The sequence below is a fragment of the Symphalangus syndactylus genome, chromosome 19 (genome assembly GCF_028878055.3).
Source record: "Symphalangus syndactylus isolate Jambi chromosome 19, NHGRI_mSymSyn1-v2.1_pri, whole genome shotgun sequence".
NCBI classification, from domain to species: domain Eukaryota; kingdom Metazoa; phylum Chordata; class Mammalia; order Primates; family Hylobatidae; genus Symphalangus; species Symphalangus syndactylus.
The window spans coordinates 84,613,872-84,633,635 of record NC_072434.2 but is presented as its reverse complement, the minus strand read 5'-3'; the positions used below and the strand labels follow the sequence as shown (position 1 = coordinate 84,633,635).

The 19,764-nt window shown below is 38.1% G+C and overlaps 1 protein-coding gene across 3 annotated transcripts in view; it reads right to left on the bottom strand.

The window, feature by feature from the left end:
• Nucleotides 1-19,764, bottom strand: part of FMN2 (formin 2) — a 392,431-nt gene that overhangs the window by 205,185 nt on the left and 167,482 nt on the right. For all 3 annotated transcript variants that reach the window (XM_063613470.1, XM_055234932.2, XM_055234935.2), the window contains one exon: nucleotides 18,697-18,784. In XM_063613470.1, the coding sequence (XP_063469540.1) occupies nucleotides 18,697-18,784 (88 nt within the window). The remainder of the gene's footprint in view (nucleotides 1-18,696; nucleotides 18,785-19,764) is intronic.

Below are 19,764 nucleotides of genomic sequence, written 5' to 3'. Positions count from 1 at the left end.
TACCCATCTAGAAATACTCTACATGCAACATAGATTCAAGCAGGATATAATCTTGAGGATATTTTACAAACTTACATGATTGTGGAAAATTGAGCATCCTGTGTAGTCTGCGCCATGAGGGTCATGGTGGCAAATCGGGTCTCATTTGGAAAAGGAAGGAAAACACTGACACACACCCCAATAGATAACTGCATCTTCCACTAACAATATGAATTGTGCATTTTCCTTTTGCCTTGGTCCAACTAAGCGTTCATATGATTATTTCAGTTGATTGACTCATCTCAAGTGCATTGCTATCCTCTACTTAACCCCCAAGGTAGGGTCAAAGTGTTCTCATCATTTTCACCAGGACACATGAAGCTTCTCCTCAAATTATATTGTCCCTCACACTCTTCCTTTACATCCTAATACACATTCTTAACCACACACCATTATTCATGCCTTCCCGGGTCATATACACCCTTTAATTCCTCTATAATAAAATATCATATGCAAATGACAAGACCTCAACCCTTGTTAAAACCACCTCTTCACCTATTCTAATGCCTGTGTCCTGCACAGCTGAACATCGCAGAGAAAAATACAAACCACCCTTAAAATCACGGCCAGTAATCTCAGGTAGGCCCTTCACTGCTGCCCAGCATTCATACTATACTTCCCTTGCAGAAATGTTAGGGATTGCCCAGGCTAGTTTCAAACTTCTCAAGCAATCCTTTGGCCTTAGCCTCCCTAAGTGCTGAGATTACAGGTGTGAGCCACCATGTTTGGCTTGATCCCTCTTATACGCTGGATTCTTCCCTTCCTCAGAGGTCATTTGCATGGATAACAAACAGGCTATACTTTCTACTTAAGAATATCCTTTCCCATCAAAAAGTGGGCAAAGGATATGAACAGACACTTCTCAAAAGAAGGCATTTGTGCAGCCAACAGACATAGGAAAAAAAGCTCAACATCACTGGTCATTAGAGAAATGCAAATCAAAACCACAGCGAGACACTATCTCACACCAGTTAGAATGGCGAGCATTAAAAAGTCAGGAAACAACAGATGCTGGAAAGGATGTGGAGAAAAGGAATGCTTTTACGCTGTTGGTGGGAGTGTAAATTAGTTCAACCATTGTGGAAGACAGTGTGGCAATTTCTCAAGGACCCAGAACCAGAAATACCATTTGACCCAGCAATCCCATTACTGGATATATACCCAAAAGATTATAAGTCATTCTACTATAAAGACACATGCACAGGTATGTTTACTGCAGCACTGTTCACAATAGCAAAGACTTGGAACCAACCCAAATGCCCATCAATGATAGACTGGATAAAAAAAATGTGGCACATATACACCATGGAATACTATGCAGCCACAAAAAAGGATGAGTTCATGTCCTTTGCAGGGACATGGATGAAGCTGGAAACCATCATTCTCAGCAAACTAACACAGAAACAGAAAAACAAACACTGCATGTCTCACTCCTAAGTGAGAGTTGAACAATGAGAACACATGGACACAGAGAGGGGAACATCACACACTGGGGCCTGTTGGGGGTTGGGGGGCTAGGGGAGGGATAGCATTAGAAGAAATACCTAATGTAGATGACGGGTTGATGGGTGCAGCAAACCACCATGGCACATGTATACCTATATAACAAACCTGCACGTTCTGCACATGTATCCCAGAACTTAAAGTATAATAAAAGACAAAAAATAAACTTAAAGAATGCCCTTTCTTGACCCCAATTTCCCCTACCAGCTATAGGTATACCACCAGGTTCATGCATTTTGTCTCAGCAAAAAGTCTACACCTGTAGTCTCCAAATCACTGTCTTTCCATTCTCTCTGAAGCAAACAAAGTCTGACCTGGAATTGCTGATCTTCTGCTCCCAAACCTGCCCTTTCTGCAGTTTTCCTTATCTCAGTAATTACAATGACAACCTTTCTTTAACTTAGGCCAATAATCCTGGAGTCCTATCTTTTGCTCACAATCTACATCACCAAAACCTGTTGCCTTCTCCCTTGAAACATATTAGGGATCTGACATCTCACACATCTCCACTGCTCCCACTCTGGTCCTGGCCACCAGCATCTCACATCTGTTGCTGTGATAGTCTCCTCACTGCTCTTCTTGCCTACCTCCCTTGGTCTTGATATTCTGCACACAGCAGAGCATCCCTTGGAAGACAAATCAGACCAATCATTCCTCTACCTAAACCCTCTAATAGTATTTCCTCTTTCTTAGAGTAAAAGCCAAAGTTCTTAAAAAGTCAGCAAGGCCCTACATGATCTCCCTCCCCCCAGACCCCATTATTTATCCAAATCACGTCTCCAATGCTCTCCCCCATGAGTACTCTCTCCAGGCACTCTCAGCAGCATGCTGATCCTTCAATCACCCCAGGATCCTTGCAGTTGCCTGGTTCTCTTCCCTCACATGCTCTTTCCTCAGATATTTATAAGGTTCCTTCTGTCATAGCCTTCAGCTATCACCTTCCGACTGGGCTTTCCCTGACTCCTCCCTCAGCTCTCATGATGTGCTCCTTATTTCCATTCCCGCCCCCCTCCCTTTTTTTTTGTTTCTCCCATGGTGCATATTAAAATTGTTTTTCTTCTACGGGAACACAGACATGGATTTTTGTCTCTCTGTCTTTATTTCTGTATCCCACTGCCAGGAGTGGAGCTTGGCACAAAGCAGGCAAACAGTTAATGTTGAGTGAATGCTGAAGCATTGGAAGAAATCAAGGAAGGAAAGAAGGCAGAAGGAGTGAATGAATTATGGCCTCCCTGATATTAATGTCAATGCTGGCATCTTTCTTTGTGGGAACAACAGGGACTAGTAAGTACAACAATAAAATCAGTCACCCTTATACACCCTAACATTCATATGAAAGTATTTCACTAAGGCGATCATAGTCTTTCCATGCATTCTCTTTATCTCCCTACTTGGCACAGAAGTTGGCATAGAGATCCCCCAATACCTGAGAGTCACCTGAATCACAGAACTCACCTGATTCAGAGTCACCTGAATCACAGAGAGAAGATACAGCAAGTGGTAATAATAGAAGGAATAAAGCAAATTCTCAAGTTATCCATCACATCTTTTTCTCCCTGTGTGTGTCTCTGCCTCCTCTGCCTTCCCCCTCCTGCCACTCCCATACACAGAGCATGAATGTGTACTCTAGCTAGATGGTACAATACTAAAGCACTGCACACAGCAACCATAGCCTCTAACCAGTAGACTAGCTCTATAGCTAAGAACCACACAGGAAAAAAAAAAATCATGCACTGTTTTTCCAGCTTAAGCCACTGACAGAATAAGTAACATTGAGAGTTCTCAGGAAGAACAGCAGAGGTTCAGAGCATGGACCTGGACCCAGAATGCCTGTGTTTAGATCATAGCCCCACCACCTGCTGATTAAGTTTCTTTTGCTACTCTATGCCTCAGTTCTTTCATCCCGAAGATGGAGATAGAAACACCTGCCTCATATGGTTGTGGCGAGCCTATGCACAGTAATGTCTGTAAGCGTTCCCTATTGTGATCAGCAATTGTCTATCTTAAACTTGGAACCATGAAAATAGCATTAATCCGAATCTTACAGACAATCTATTTTAATGTCTTCCTCAATTCAGAAATTCTCTTTACAACTTAATTCGTAAGAATTTCATGCTGTTTTTGACAATGATAGAGAACCCTTCTCTTAAGTTCCACCATTTCCTCAAATGAGCCTGCTATTATGCTATAGTGGCTAAAGCAAGGGAAAAAGTCTTTCCTTTATAATCTATCAGAGAAGTGACAAAGTTCTTACAGAGACTTGGAAATTGTGCTTTTTCCATTACAGGCCTTTCTATACAACTTATTTTCTTAATCACGTGCATATAATTATTTGATTTAAATTGTTTAATGTAAAAATGTAGTCAGAGGTATTTGGCTGAGAAAATAAAGATCTAGCTGTATTCATGTTTGACCATGAAAGAAGATGCAAGATATGAAATATCATTGCTTCAGCCATGCCAAAAGATAACATGTCATTACATGACTTTGATGTCTCAGCTGATGTCTCGACACACTGAGCTGAGAGGAAGGACTATGATTATATTTGTAGAATATACCTCACGGGAATAGGACACATGTGGTTCCATAAGGGAAAGGTGAAAAGTGTCAATTATTGCATCTTCTCCAGAACTCTCAGAATCCTCACTTCATCCAACTGGATAAAGGTGTCCAGGGAGTATCCTGAGAGTATCCACTTAGGGATGCTGGGGAAGTGCTTGTCAAAACACAAAGAACTTTCAATCAGCCAATTTTAAAATACAAACATAACTCTACCTATGAAAGGGGCTTCCCCTTGCCCCAAAATAACAGTGCCAATCCGACCCCTCTCAAGGATTATGCCAAAGGAATCTTTTTGCAAAAACCACACCTTTTACGCAAAGTAGTTCAAGGGTCAAAGTTGATGTGATTAATTATGGGCTCACACTAAGTTGCTCTGTGGTCAAACTTGGGCTCTACCTCCATGCATGCTCCATGTGGTCCTGGACAATCCACTCGCGATCACCCACTGATCTTAAAGAACAGATGCAACATTACGGGGAGGAAGGCCTTGAGCTGCAATGGGCTGTCTTCAGGCTCACAGGGTCACCCTCCTAGTGAGGGTCAAGACGTTGGCCAAAACAAACAAACAAACAAATACATGATTCTCAATTCAGACAGTAAGTACAATGAGGGAAAAGAATAACCATATGCAAAGCTCATGGCTTTGGTATAACCCCAAGTATTGCGTTCTTTCTTCCCATAGAGGTATAATCAAAAAGTCCAACTATGGAACAATGTCATTAAAAATATAATCTAAGCTCCACCCAAGTTTTTTGCTGAACTTGTAATAAAAGACATTATAATTCATTTGACCTTGATCTAATAATCTATGTGTGACTTCAAAAGACATATGAGGTATTTCTTTTTATAAAAAGCTCTAGGTAATGAACTTATATTTTAAATTAAAACAAATTCTCATATTAAATTTCTGAGAGTAGGTTTTTATGAAAGCCTAGTATCTCACATGTACTTTTCTCCACTACAAGGCTACAATTGATGAAAAGGTTACACAGGCTCACTGGAGCCTACTTTCTTCTTAAATTTCTAATTCTAAGTGACTTTACATTTCAATGAAAACCATTCACTAAACCTCCCAACAGCATTTAGTACATTTTTAATGTCTCAATAAATATAATAAACAGGTCTTAAAATTCTATATCCCATGTGAGGAAAACACTTTAAAAAAAAAGTTTTAAAAAAATGGGGGCATGAAGCAATTTCTAAGCAAGCCTTATAAGCTTGAGTTTCATTTAAAAAAAAAAAATCAGACACTGAAAACCCTAGTGGGGAAAAACAACATTGCTCACACTGAGCCTAATTTTTTAGAATATTACAAAAATAAACAAATGATGATGAATGAACTTTCTTATGGTAATTAATAGGCAAGTGAAAAAGCCTGTGTCTCCAAGAATGAAGCCAGACTCTATGAAAAGGACCTGGCGTTTGTAATATACAACTTGTTCCATAGAAAATTTCATAAGAAAACCATGATTCAGTGGCAACCCCAGTCGGATAAAAGAAGTGCCAAATGTGTACGCTATCCATATACATGCAAACAGAGTCACACACACACACACAAAAAACATCGTGGGAAGTTTCTAGGGGTCAAAGGGTTATTTCCAGATTTTTAAAGAAGTGTTCTTGTGCTTTAATTATTTATTTAACATATCCATCATCTCAAATATTTTAAACCCTCTTGTTTAGCTATTTTGAAATATACAATACATTATTACTAACCATAGTCACCATGCTATGCAATAGACCAGCAGGACTTATTCCTCCTATCTAAATGAGACTTTGTACCCACTGACCAAGTCTCCCCTTTCCCCATCCATCCTGTCCCCTCAGCCTCTAGTAACCTCCACTCTACTTTCTACCTCTATTACTTTGACTTTTTTAGATTCCACATATAAATGTGATCGTAGAGTATTTGTCTCTCTGTGCCTGGCTTATTTCACTGAACATAATGTCTTCTAGGTTTGTCCATGTTGTTACAAATGACAGAATTACCTAGTTTTTTAAATTGTATTTCATTGTGTATATATATTATATATTTTAATGCAATCATCTGTTGATGGACACTTAGGTTGTTTCCATTTCGTGGTTCTTGTGAATAACAATACAATTAGCTTTGTGCTGTGGCAGTATCAAAGCCAATGAGGTGCTGTTGCAGTAGTTAAGCCAATGAGGTTTATCCGAGGTGTGATTATTAGTAATAATGCTGCAATGAACATAGAAGTATAGACATCTCTTAGACATACTGAAGTCATTTCCTTTGGATATATACCCAGTAGTGAAACTGCTGGATGATGTGGAAATTCTATTGTTATTTTTTGAGAAATCTTCACACTGTTTTCCACAACGGCTATATTAACTTACATTCCACCAACAGTATGTAAGAGTTCTCTTTTCCCCACATCCTTGGCAAACTCCTTTCATGATAAAAACTCTCAACAAATTAGGTATAGACAGAATGTTTCTTAATATGATAAAGGCCATATATGATAAGCCAAGAGCTAACAGGATACTCAATGGTGAAAAGTTGAAAGCTTTTCTTCTGAGGTCAGAAACAAGACAAAGACGCCTACTCTCACCACATCTGTTCAACATAGTACTGGACATCCTAGCCAGAGCAATTAGGCAAGAGAAATAAATAAAAGGCATTCAGATAGAAAAGAATGAAGTGAAATTGCCTCTGCTTGCTGATGACATAATCTTGTATATAGAAAATCCTACAGACTCCACCAAAAAACTGTTAGAACTGATAAATTCAATCAAGTTGCAGGATACAAAAGTCAACCTACAAAAATCAGGAGCATTTCTATACACTAACAACAGTCTGAAAAAGAAAAAAGAAAACAGTTCCATTTATAATAGCATCAAAAAATACTTGGGAGAAAATTTAACCGAGGAAATGAAAAATCTGTATACTGAAAACGATAAACATTGATGAAAAAAATTGAAGATGACACAAATAAATGGAAAGATATGCTGTGTTTATGGATTGGAAGAATCAATATTGTTAAAATGGCCATACTACCTAAAGCAATCTACAGATTCAATGTAATCCCAATCAAAATTCCAACGTCATTCTTCACAGAAATAGAAAAAATAATCCTAAAATTTATTTGAAACCACACAAAAACCAAATAGCCAAAGTGATCTTGATCAAAAAGGACAAAACCAGAGAAATCACACGACCAGATTTGAAAATATATTACAAAGCTATAGTAATCAAAACAGTATGGTGCAGGCATAAAAATAGACGCATTGTCCAGTGGAATAGAATGGAGTGTCCAGAAATAAATCCAAATACCTACAGTCAACTGATTTACAACAAAGGTGGCAAGAACACAGAATGGGGAAAGGACAGCTTATTTAATAAATGGTGTTATTAAAACCGTATATCTATACATACACAAAAATGAAAATGGATCCTTACTTCATAAAAGAATAAACTCAAAAGGAATTAAAGACTTAAACTTAAAACTATAAAACTACTCGAAGAAAACACAGGGGTTATGAAAGTTTCCATGACATTGGTCAGGGCAATTATTTCTCGGATATGACCCAAAAGCACAGGCAATGAAAGTAGAAAACAGACAAATGGGATGGCATCAAATCAAAATGCTTCTGCACACAAAAGAAACAATAGAGTGAAGAGACAACCACAAATTGGGAGAAAATATTTGCAAATCATGCACTGAATAGGGGCTAATATCTAATATATACATATATTTATATGTCTAAATATACAACAAACTACTCAATAACAGAAAGGCAAATAACCCTATTGAAAATGGGCAAAGGATGTGAACAGACATTTCTCAAAAGAAGACATACAAATGGCCAACAGATAAATGAAAAAATGCTCCACATCACTAATCAGAGAAATGTAAATTAAAACCAAAATGAGATACTATCTCACATCTGTTAGAACGGCCATCAGCAAAAAAGGATGAAAGTGATCTTTTACTTTATATTCATAGCTAGAAACTAGTTTAACTATCAGGAAAAATAAAATGTCAAAGCAAGAAATAAAAGCATCTGTCTATGTCTCTACTTAGATTCTACTCATGGCCCACATCAATATTCATTTCCCCAACAAAGCTAAACTTCTTCCCCCACTACCTTCACATGCTTTACAGAGCCAACAGTAATTAATATAGAATATGGCTGACTCTCACAGCACAGAGACAATGTTTAAGAAGCCACACAGTTAGGGGAGATTTTAGCCTTTCAAGTTTCCAAAACACGTTGTCCTCCTTGCAGATAAAACATAGTCCAAACATGTAGCCATGCTCAACTTCTAAGAGCTGTTAGACAATTCTCATACTTATCTGTATTCAAAAATCAGAAATGGATACAGCCCAGTATTAAAAAGCATTTCAGCTAGTTTACAGAAACCGATGGAAAAATAAAAGTCAAACTATAAAACAATCAAATCTGCCTCAGACATGTTCCCCTTGAACTTAACTCCCATTTCTTCCCTCTTATCTCACTCCCAACTCAATCATAAGTAACAGTTCCTTTTAGATCACTGGATCTAATGATAGTTCTCTTTTACGTTTTTTTCAGAAATCCCCACACTGTTCTCCACAGTGGCTGAACTAATTTATACTCCTACCAACAGTATGTAAGTGTTCCCTCTTCTCACAGCCTCGCTAGTATCTGTTGCTCTGACTGGTGTAAAATGGTATCTCATAATGATTTGGATTTGCATTTCTCTGATGATTAGTGATGTGGAACATTTTCTCATATGTTTGTTGGCCACTTGTATGTCTTCTTTTGAGAAGTGTCTGTTCATGCCTTTTGCCCATCTTTAAAAATCAGTCTTTATTAAATGTATGTACAGCTCACATTTACTTCAATGTTTAATATTATAAGTGTTTGGGGTCTTTATTTAAAAGTGACCAGAAATATGCCATATGAACTTAACTCTTGTTTATATCAATTAGCCTATAGCAAAATTCATTTTGTTATATGTTGTTTTAATTAAAGTTGCAGTTCTCTCTTTTTTTTTTTTAAGTTCAGGGGTACAAGTGCAGGTTTGCTACATAGGTAAACTTGTGCCATGAGGGTTTGTTGTGCAGATTATTTCATCACCCAGGTATTAAGTCTAGTACCCATTAGTTATTTTTCCTGATCCTCTCCCTCCTCTCACCCTCCACTCTCTGAAAGACCCCAGTGTGTGTTGTTCTCCTCTATGCGTCCACGTGTTCTCGTCATTAAGCTCCCACTTATAAGTGAGAACATGCGGTATTTGGTTTTCTTTTCCTGTGTTAGTTTGCTAAGGATAATGGCCTCCAGCTCCATTCATGTCCCTGCAAAGGACATTATCTCATTTTTTTTTTATGGCTTCATCTTTTGACCTTTTCTTTTCATGAGGCTATTTATTTTTTGCTTGTTGAATTGTTTAAGTTTCTTGTATTAATAGGTGCCGGATAAAAGACCTTTGTGGAATGTATAGTTTGCAAATATTTTCTCCCATCCTGTAGGTTGTCCGTTTACTCTGTGGAGAGTTTCTTGTGCTGTGCAGAAGCTCTTTAGTTTAATTAGGTTCCACTTGTCAATTTTTGTTCCTGCTGCAATTACTTTTGAGGACTTAGTCATAAATTATTTGCCAAAGCCAATATCCAGAACAGTATTTCCTAGGTTTTCTTCTACGACTCTTATAGTTTGAGGTCTTACATTTAACTCTTTAATCCATCTTGAGTTAATTTTTATATGTGATGAAGGTTTTTTGGGGGTCCAGTTTCATTCTTCTACAAATGGCTAGCCAACTAGCACCATTTATTAAATAGGGAGTCCTTTCCCCATTGCTTATTTTTATTGATTTTATTGAAGACTGGATGACTGTAGACGTGTGGCTTTAGTTTTGGATTCTCTATTCTTCTCCATAGGTCTATGTGTCTTTTTGTACCAGTACCATGCTGTTTTGGTCTCTGTAATAATAAATTGTTCTACCAAAAAGACACATGCACTCATATGTTCATCACAGCACTATACACAATAGCAAAGATTTAGAATCAACCTAGGTGTGCATCAGTGGGGTGGCCTGGATAAGGAAAACATGGTACATATATACCACGAAACATTACACAGCCAAAAAACGAACAAAATCATGTCCTTTGCAATAACATGGATGCAGCTGGAGGCTATTTAAGTGAATTAAGGCAGGAACAGAAAAGCAAACACCACATGGAAAACACCTATGGAAAAGAATAGAGAATCCAAAAATAAAGCCACACGTCTACCGTCATCCAATCTTCAATAAAAATAAGCAATGGGGAAAGGACTCCCTATTTAATAAATGGTGCCAGATGGCTAGCCATTGTAGAAGAATGAAACTGGACCCCCCCAAAACCTTCACCACTAGCTCTAACTTATAACTGGGAGCTAAACATTGGGTACACATGGACATAAAGATGGCAACAATAGACACTGGGGACTCCTAGATGGGGGAGAAAGAGGGACAAAGATTGAAAACTAACTATTGAGTACTCTTCTCAGTACCTGGGTGAGAGGATCAATCAAACCCAAAACCTTAGCATCATGCAATATACCCAGATAACAAACCTACACATGTACCTCTGAATCAAAAATAATAGTTGATTTATTAAAAAAAAAAGGAAGTAACAGATTCTGGATTCTACTCCCTCCTTTTGTCCCATGGACAAAGACTTATCACAGAGTCTGTTCAGGGCAACGAAAAAAGGAAAAAAAAAAACCCTTTAAGTTATCTCTCTTACTGGTTGCCCTAAGTTTCAAACACCTCCAAAGCCTACAGACATAGGTCATTTCCTAAGAAATACACGAAGGAAACTAACATTGATTAAGTGCTTAATATGGGTGCGGGTGTGTGTACAATCAGAACTCAATAGCCTTTTGAACTAATGAGAAAACTGAGGACTAGAGATATAAAGTAATTTGCCCAGGTTAATTCAGCCAGTCAGTGGCAGAGCTGAGATTCAAATCTGTCTTGGACAGCTTAGGCTGCCATAGCAAAATATGACAAACTGGGGTGCTTAAATAGAAATATATTTTCTCATAATTCTGAAAGCTGGGAAGTCTAAGATCAAGGTGCCAGCTGACTCGGTCACTGGTGAGAACTCTCTTACGATAATAAGCATTGTGTATCTAAACATACCTAAACCTAGAAAAAGTAATGTGATACACTACAAACTAGCTTGGTGATGGGAATTTTTCAACCCCATTATAATGTTATGGGACCACCATCATATATATGGTCTGTTGTTGACCAAAATGTTGTTATGTGACATATGAGTGTATTTCATTCTTTGCTTGGTTCAATCAAGAGCAAGGAACTCTGTTAATAATTTTCTTAAAAGAATTTTATCCTCATTTAATTCACAAATGTGAAAAAATTTCATAGTCAATATGCAAACTGCAAAATTTGTATAATATGACACAACATAATAGATGAAGTCTGATAAATTTATTTTCAACTCTAAAAATGAAACAACTGGTAGCCAAAAGTATTATGCCTGTATGCCAGTTTTGCTTTTGCATATGTTGCATGTTCTGATTTTATTAGGTAACACATGCTTCATTCAGTAACAAGCTAACACACTGCCCAGAGCAGAGAGCCCTGAACTAGGACTCAAAAAAATTTGATGCCCATTCTGGCCCTATGGAGATAAAGAACTAGGCAGATTTCATCTATAAACCTCAATTCCCTCTACTATAAAGTGGGAATTAACTCCCCTCTTCTGGACAATTTTACACAACTATCACCAATAATATCAGAGGGAAGCAGGTGGAAGAAGCAAAGTTCAAACCAATAGCTAATTCCATCTCTTCAAATACTAATAAAAAGATATGATTATAAAAGATCTTAGAATAGGTATCCTGTTAAAGAAAATGTGGCACATATACACCATGGAATACTAGGCAGCCATAAAAAAGAATAAGTTCATGTCATTTGCAGGGATATAGGTGAAACTGGAAACCATCATTCTCAGCAAACTAACACAGGAACAGAAAACCAAACACCACATGTTCTCACTCATAAGTGGGAGTTGAACAATGAGAACATATGGATACAGGGAGGGGAACATCACACACCAAGACCTGTCAGGGGGTAGGGGGCAAAGGGAAGGATAGTATTAGGAGAAACACCTAATGTAGATGACAGGTTGATGGGTGCAGCAAACCACTATGGCACGTATATACCTATGTAGCAAATCTGCACATTCTGCACATGTACCCTAGAACTTAAAGTATAATAAAAAAATAAAAATAAATAAACAAATTTAAAAAAGAATATCCTGTATGCCAATACTGGTTCTCTTTTTGGTACGTGCTACATTAGGACAATTTCTTCCTAGACAATTATCAGAATAAGGCTTCTCAGCTTTGAACCCTTTTGAGGGAGGACAATGGCAGATGAAAACAGCAGCAACATGACATGATTCCAATGAGAAGTCATAATTAACACTGAGATCTCACTGGCACTTCTAATTGAAATCTAAAAGCCTGTGCATTGTCCTTGTAAGGTACCCTTAACTATATAATTTAAATAAATTGGGAAAGCAATCATTAGGCTCAGAGATTAAAAAATAAAAATAACTACAATTTTATTGACTGTATCAACTATATTTCTGATGGAATGCTAGGTAGTTTACATTATCTCATTAAATTTTAAGATACATGATTTTCATAAATCATGTTTAAACAGGATAGAAATTTCAGCAAGGAGATAATATAGCATTTACTGCCCAAGGGCCCATAATTCCAGTTAGCTTTAGACAGGACAGATATAAAAGACAAGAAGGAATCGGAGCCATTCATACCCTGGCTGGGTATCCCTGCAGTACATTGAAACGTGTTTCCATAAGTTTAATGTGTAAGACTACTAAATAGATATTACAGATATTCCTTGTGATGAGATCTGTAATCTATTTTCAAATATTTTTGCAGAGGGAGTGTCTAAGGGACCACACCTCAGGGATGGCTGACCAGCACTATGCAAGAAAGGCCATTCTCCAGAGGCAGTTAATGCAAGCTGCTCAGCTATCTCTATCTAAATCAACAACCGAGGCTTTAATATGCATACTAATGTCTGAAATGGGCTTTCAATGGTGAAATTAAAGTCATTCTGGATGTGTGGATTAGCTGAAATCTCTTAGGGATGCTCCACTCCTACCTCTTCCATAGCTAGAATAAGAGTCTACTGGGGGATAATAGTTTTGTTCTTTAAGGAGGCTGCCTGAGGCCTAGGACCTAAACAGTACTGGGTGCAGCCACTGGCTGAGTTGAGTTTCTAGATGTCTCATGCAGACTATGAGGGTAGCAGATTCCTACATCTGTCCCAAGCTTATATCTGTCTGAAGCAAACCTTTCAGATAAGATCACGGTGAGAGCCCCTATAAAGACAGAGAGCTAGACAACCTCAAGTTTATGAAGCAGGGTTTTCAAACTATTTTGCTTGAGATGGCCAAGAAATACCAGTGTAATATATATCTGTGTGTAGGGGAGGGTTCAGTCTGAAACTTGCTTCAGTTTGATCTGGTAGTATGGTGACAATACTACTAGCGTATTTGAAAAGTTTTTGGGGACGGGTGAGGTGGCTCACACCTATAATCCCAGCACTTTGGGAGGCTGAGGTGGGTGGATCACTTGAGGTCAGGAGTTTGAGACTAGGCTGGCCAGCATGGTGAAACCCTGTCTCTACTAAAAACACAAATTAGCTGGGCGTGGTGGCAGGTGGCTGTAATCCCAGCTACTCGGGGAGCTGAGGCATAAGGAGGCAGAAATTGTAGTGAGCTGAGATTGTGCCACTGCACTATGCCTGGATGACAGAGTGAGACTCTGTCTCAAAAAAAAAAAAAAAAAAAAAGGAAAAGTTTTCACTTTACATTTGTTATCCAGGCAATATTATCAATGACATCCCCTTCTACTCTTAAAGTACCCCAGTTAGGATGATAAATTATATGGTATTTCTATCTAACCGTGACTTTGTCGGGGGATAAAGCTGAAGCTTATGGAATTGCAAATTCTTTTGCAGCTACTGTTATCTATGAAAATGGACCTAAGATCTGTGAAGAGCACACTGACCCCTGGAATACGGACCAAATGTTGTATAAAAAATTTAATCAATTTTCAAAAAACTAAACTACCACTATGAAGATGTAGGATACTCTTATAATATCAATTTATGGGAATCACAGGCCAACATTATTTGAAATCAATCCCCCCACTAACAACTAAAAATGCTGAGTAATACATGTTTGTAAAATATCATAAGAGCTGACAAGATAATAATTACCATGCTAAACAAAATGAAGAGAGAACTCAGAGAAGTGATCCCGCTCACAAACTGCTTTTGCCCTGAGTGTATTTCCCTATCCTAACAAAGGTCAACTTTCTCTTGACAGTTTCACGGTGGGAGGGGCCAAATATCAAAGCCCAGAACCCACTCATCAAAGAGATTCTAGACATACCCCACAATGAAATGGGACTCAAAGGGCTATACTGGTTGTGCACATGTACCCTAGAACTTAAAGTATAATAATAATAAAAAAAGGGCTATACTGACAGGGGAACCAACCCATTCAGTGGACAAACAGCACTGGCTGAAGGGACCCTCCTACGCCCCCCAGAGCGTGACTCAAGGTGATCCTAAACCCACAGTGCCCCCAGACCCTAGCACACACACACACAAAGGGAAAATCTTCTCTGGAAGGCACTTTCATCTCAGACTTCAAATTATTGTAAACCAGAGTGAGATTTTTTCAGAGGTATTATAACTGTAGGCCAGTTTGAACATTACCAAATAGCCAGCAGCTCAGGCCTTCATTACAGCTTTTATATACTAACACACACACAGGTAATTATTTGGGGATGCCTCCTTATATTTGCCGCATTAATAAACTTAGTCAAGAACCTGACCTCTTCTCTCCTCTCTGCCTTTTGACTGTGTGTGTTGCCGAGAATGCTCCACATCTATTATTGTGGGAAAGAACCTGTATTCAAATAACAGACTGAGCAAGTGGTGCCCAGCGGGACCAGGGTTAGAACTTTGATACCTAGAATCCAAACCTTACACACTAATTACTCTAATGGAGCACTTTGAAATATAAACATTACAAAGTAAATGAAACCTTAGAGTACTGACAGCAAAGAAGAGAAGGAGAGAAAATGATTCTTGCTGTTTATTACAATATTACATATATTTTGTTTTAGATAAACCAATGCTGGTGGTAAAAAAAAAAAAAAAAAAAGCACAATCTTGGAGAAGCAGCATGTCTGAATGAAAAAAAAAAGGTACTAGTTAATGAAGGGGCCCGGGTGCAAGTTCAACCTGTTTCATTAACAAGCTGCGTGATACTGAGAGGGAAACTGGACCACTCACAGGTCTTATTTTGCCTGTCGATAAAAATGCCGCATAACCAAAGCAAGACTAAGCAAAAAGAACAGATCTGGAACCATCACATTACCTGACTTCAAACTATACTATAAGGCCATAGTCACCAAAACAGCAGGGTACTGGTATAAAAATAGACACACAGACCAATGACACAGAACAGACAACCCAGAAATAAAGTGAAATACTTACAGCCAACTGATCTTTGACAAAGCAAACAAAAACATAAAGTGAGGAAAGGACACTTTTTTCAACAAATGGTGCTGGGATAATTGGCGAGACACTGTAGGAGAATGAAACTGGATCCTCGCCTCTCACATTATACAAAAATCAACTCAAGATGGGTCAAGGACTTAAACCTAAGACCTGAAACTATAAAAATTCTAGAAGATAACATTGGAAAAATTTTTCTAGACATTGGCTTAAGCAAAGACTTCATGACAAAGAACCCAAAGCAAATGCAACGAAAACAAAGATAAATAGGTGGGACTTAATTAAACTAAAGAGCTTCTGCGTGGCAAAAGGAATAGTCAGCAGAGTAAACAGACAACCCACAAAGTGGGAGAAAGTCTTCACAATCTATACATCTGACAGAGGACCAATATCCAGAATCTGCAAGGAGCACAGACAAATTAGCAATAAGAAAACAAACAATTCCATCAAAAAGTGGGCTAAGGACACAAATAGACAATTCTCAACAGAAGATATACAAATGGCCAACAAACATGAAAAAATGCTCAGCATCACTGATGATCAGGGAAATGCAAATCAAAACCACAATGTGATACCACCTTACTCCTGCAAGAATGGCCATATTAAAAAAAATAAATAAAAAATAATAGATGTTGGCATGGAAGCAGTAAAAATGGAACATTTCTACACTGCTGGTGGGAATGTAAACCAGCACAACCACTATGGAAAACAGTGTGGAGATTCCTTAAATAACTAAAAGTAGAACTGCCATTGGATCCAGCAATCCCACTACTGGATATCTACCCAGAGGAAAAGAAGCCATTGTACGAAAAAGATACTCATATGTGCATGTTTATAGCAGCACCATTCGCAATTGCAAAAATATGGAATCAGCCTAAATGCCCATCAATCAACGAGTAGATAAAGAATTGTAGCATATTCCATATGATGAAATAATACTCAGCTATAAAAAGGAACAAATTAATGGCATTCACAGCAACCTGGATGGAACTGGGGACTACTATTCTAAGTGAAGTAACTCAGGAATGTAAAACCAAACATTGTATGTTCTCACATTCATAAGTGAGAGCTAAGCTATGAGGATGCAAAGGCATAAAAAGTGATACAATGGACTTTGGGGACTTGGTGGAAGGGTGGGAGGGTGTGAGGAATAAAAGACTACAAATTGGGTTCAGTGTATACTGCTCGGGTGATGTGTGCACCAAAATCTCATAAATCACCACTAAAGAACTTACTCATGTAACCAAATAGCATCTGTTCCCCAAAAACCTATAGAAATAAAAAGTATTTTAAAAAATGACGCTGGAGGTCTAGATAAATTCTGTGGCTACTTCTGTATCCAAAATCAATGACGTTTATGCTTCTGTGGACTCCTCAGTGGAGGCATATCCTGAGAGAAGTCAAGTTTGCTCTAGAGAACACAAGCGATTCACACATGTAAATCCTATTTGCAGACAATACACCAAGGCAGAACAGGACTTTACCTGCAGGAGGGCACAACCTCTTGCTGCTTTAGACTTGGAAGGCCACCGTATTTAAAAAAAAAAAAAAAAAAAGTGTACAGGGTTTCAAAGGGACTAAAGCAATCACTTCACATCCTAATGGGATAAAGTTTATGCATGATTCTGTATGACCCTCCAACTACTGCCTTTCATGCCATGTTATTGCTAGCGTTGCATGTTAAAGCAAGCAAATTTTCAATGAACTCTCACTGGCTTTACCACAGACACAGATGTCAGGCGGACTCTTTTGTTCATAAGGTTCTCATTATCAACTCAACCCAAGTTGAATATTTGACTGAAGGAAAGAACCATATCATTATTTTCAGATTTCATCCTATGACTTAACTGGGCTACATCTGCCAGCTTTAGAAACACCAAGTACTGCCTGGCGCCAGCCTTGGCCTTCCCTTCTGTGACTATTACCCCAAATGTTTCAGCTTGAGGAAGTCTCCTCCCCATCAAAACAATTTAATAAAAACTTAAATTGTGATTAAGAGTTACTCATCAATTCACAGGGCATACCAAGCTTGTGCTATTTATGAGTTATCCCACACAAGATTTTAAGCCCAACAAATAGAATCCACATTCATAAAGGGGTAAGCTAGAAAGCCAGTTAAATGCTTTTGTGATTATAAGGTCTGTGTTATTCTTGAAACCATACTTCTTTAATAGGTAAACTGGCATTCCATTGGATAATTCAATCTGCTTTAAATCTATTCTTAGGTTCTAGTCAGCTTAAGGGACACTCTGAACTTACACTTAATTCCTCTATTCACCTTTGGGCAGTATCTCTCAGCATAAATGTCATAGGAGGATATGGCATAAGAATGGCCATCAATTGTACAGTAGAATCCAAGTATTAAAATATTGACACTAAAGCCATTTATAAAATGTTAAGAACCACTCTAATTCCAAACAGAAAATATTTCTGTTCATATGTTGCAAACCTCACTCCCATGTGAAGGTACAAGGAGACAGAATCCTAGGTGGTGGTCATTAGGTCAAGTGGTCATTAGGTCACAAGGGTAGAATTCTCATGCATGGGATCAATCCCCTTATAAAACAGACCCAAGAGAACTCTTTCCTTCTTTCTGCCAGTTGAGGATACACGGAGAAGATGGCAGTCTGCAACCTGAAAGACAGCCCTCACCAGAACCGAATATGCTGGCACCCTGATCTCGAACTTCCAGCCTCCTAGAACTGTGAGAAATAAATTTCTCTTATTTATCACCCACCAGTCTGGGGTACGTGGTTATAGTGGCCTGAACTAAGATAATAATGTCACATGAGAATTAGACTGTTAGTAAGGTATATAAATAACACCGCAGGCAAATTAATAGTAATCCTTCCAGAAACAATCATGGGAGATAGCTTGATCACACTTACGGGAAATATACTAACCTCAGTCTATACAGAAACTCTAAGTTTGAAATAACTTTACCACTGACCATCATATCCTTCAGCCCAAATTGTAATATTCAGAAGCTAAATTTTCATTTTGACACTTACCATGTTGTATGTCTTTCATATCTAAATGAAGACTAGACATTAGTATTCCAACTGCTTGTGATCTTTTGTTGCTTAATAACTTGACAACCTGCTCAAGAAAGAAAGTAAAAGGGGAAAATGTTAATTTGGACTCCAATATGCTTACTAGCACTTTAAAAAATCCTAAATGAAGAACAAATTAAGAGAAAATATCTCACGACATTACCTAAAGTATTCAAAACAGTGTTTTTTTAATGTTTGAAGAGAGCTTTTGGGTTTTATATCATAAATCTTCAAAATCCACCATTTTCCCCCATTATTCACCATCAGCCTCAAAGACATGTTTTTTAACCAGTCTTTTGAGAGCCTGATCTGTCAACAAGTAAAATTTCTAATGGTCTAGGAAATTAGTCTGGTCTCTGTAAAATCACAATTACACATATGATCATTTGCAGCCTGAGATTTGAAGTATTCTTTTTTTTAATGTGCAGCCTTGAAACACTGAAGCTTGAAATATGTCAACAAGTGAAGGGCAAAATAAAAGTACACACATAGAGAATCTGCTAGATTGGTTGTTTCACGAAAATTTTTTTTTAAAAAGTGCTTTCACTTGGGTCACATAGAAAGCTCACTATTTTACTGGAAGTTCCTCTCATTCTGCATTTGACCTACATTTTGGGGAGAACTTTCCTACTAATTAACAGAGGGACACAAGCATCAAATTAAAAGGGCTGCATCAGCACAATCTCAAGTCTGGATTTCCAGCAAGTCTTGAAGAATCAGGGCACACGATCCCATGGGAAGTGGTCCTAAAACAGAGGTGGGAAGGCTGTTACAGAACAGATAGATATTTTTTGACCATGTTTTCCAGACAATAGCATCACCAGGAAATTCTGCTTACGAAACTTATCCCAGGTCCTGATCGTGTGAGGGGCAGCATTTTCTATTTACTCCCAGTGTTTTGTTTTAAATCTGCTTAGAAAAACACTGGAGGAAAAGGAAAGACAGTGATTATAGTCAAATTACCAGAAGTGACAGCTGCCCTAACAGCTATTGCATCTTTGGACCCTGTCTTCCCTTATAGTTTAA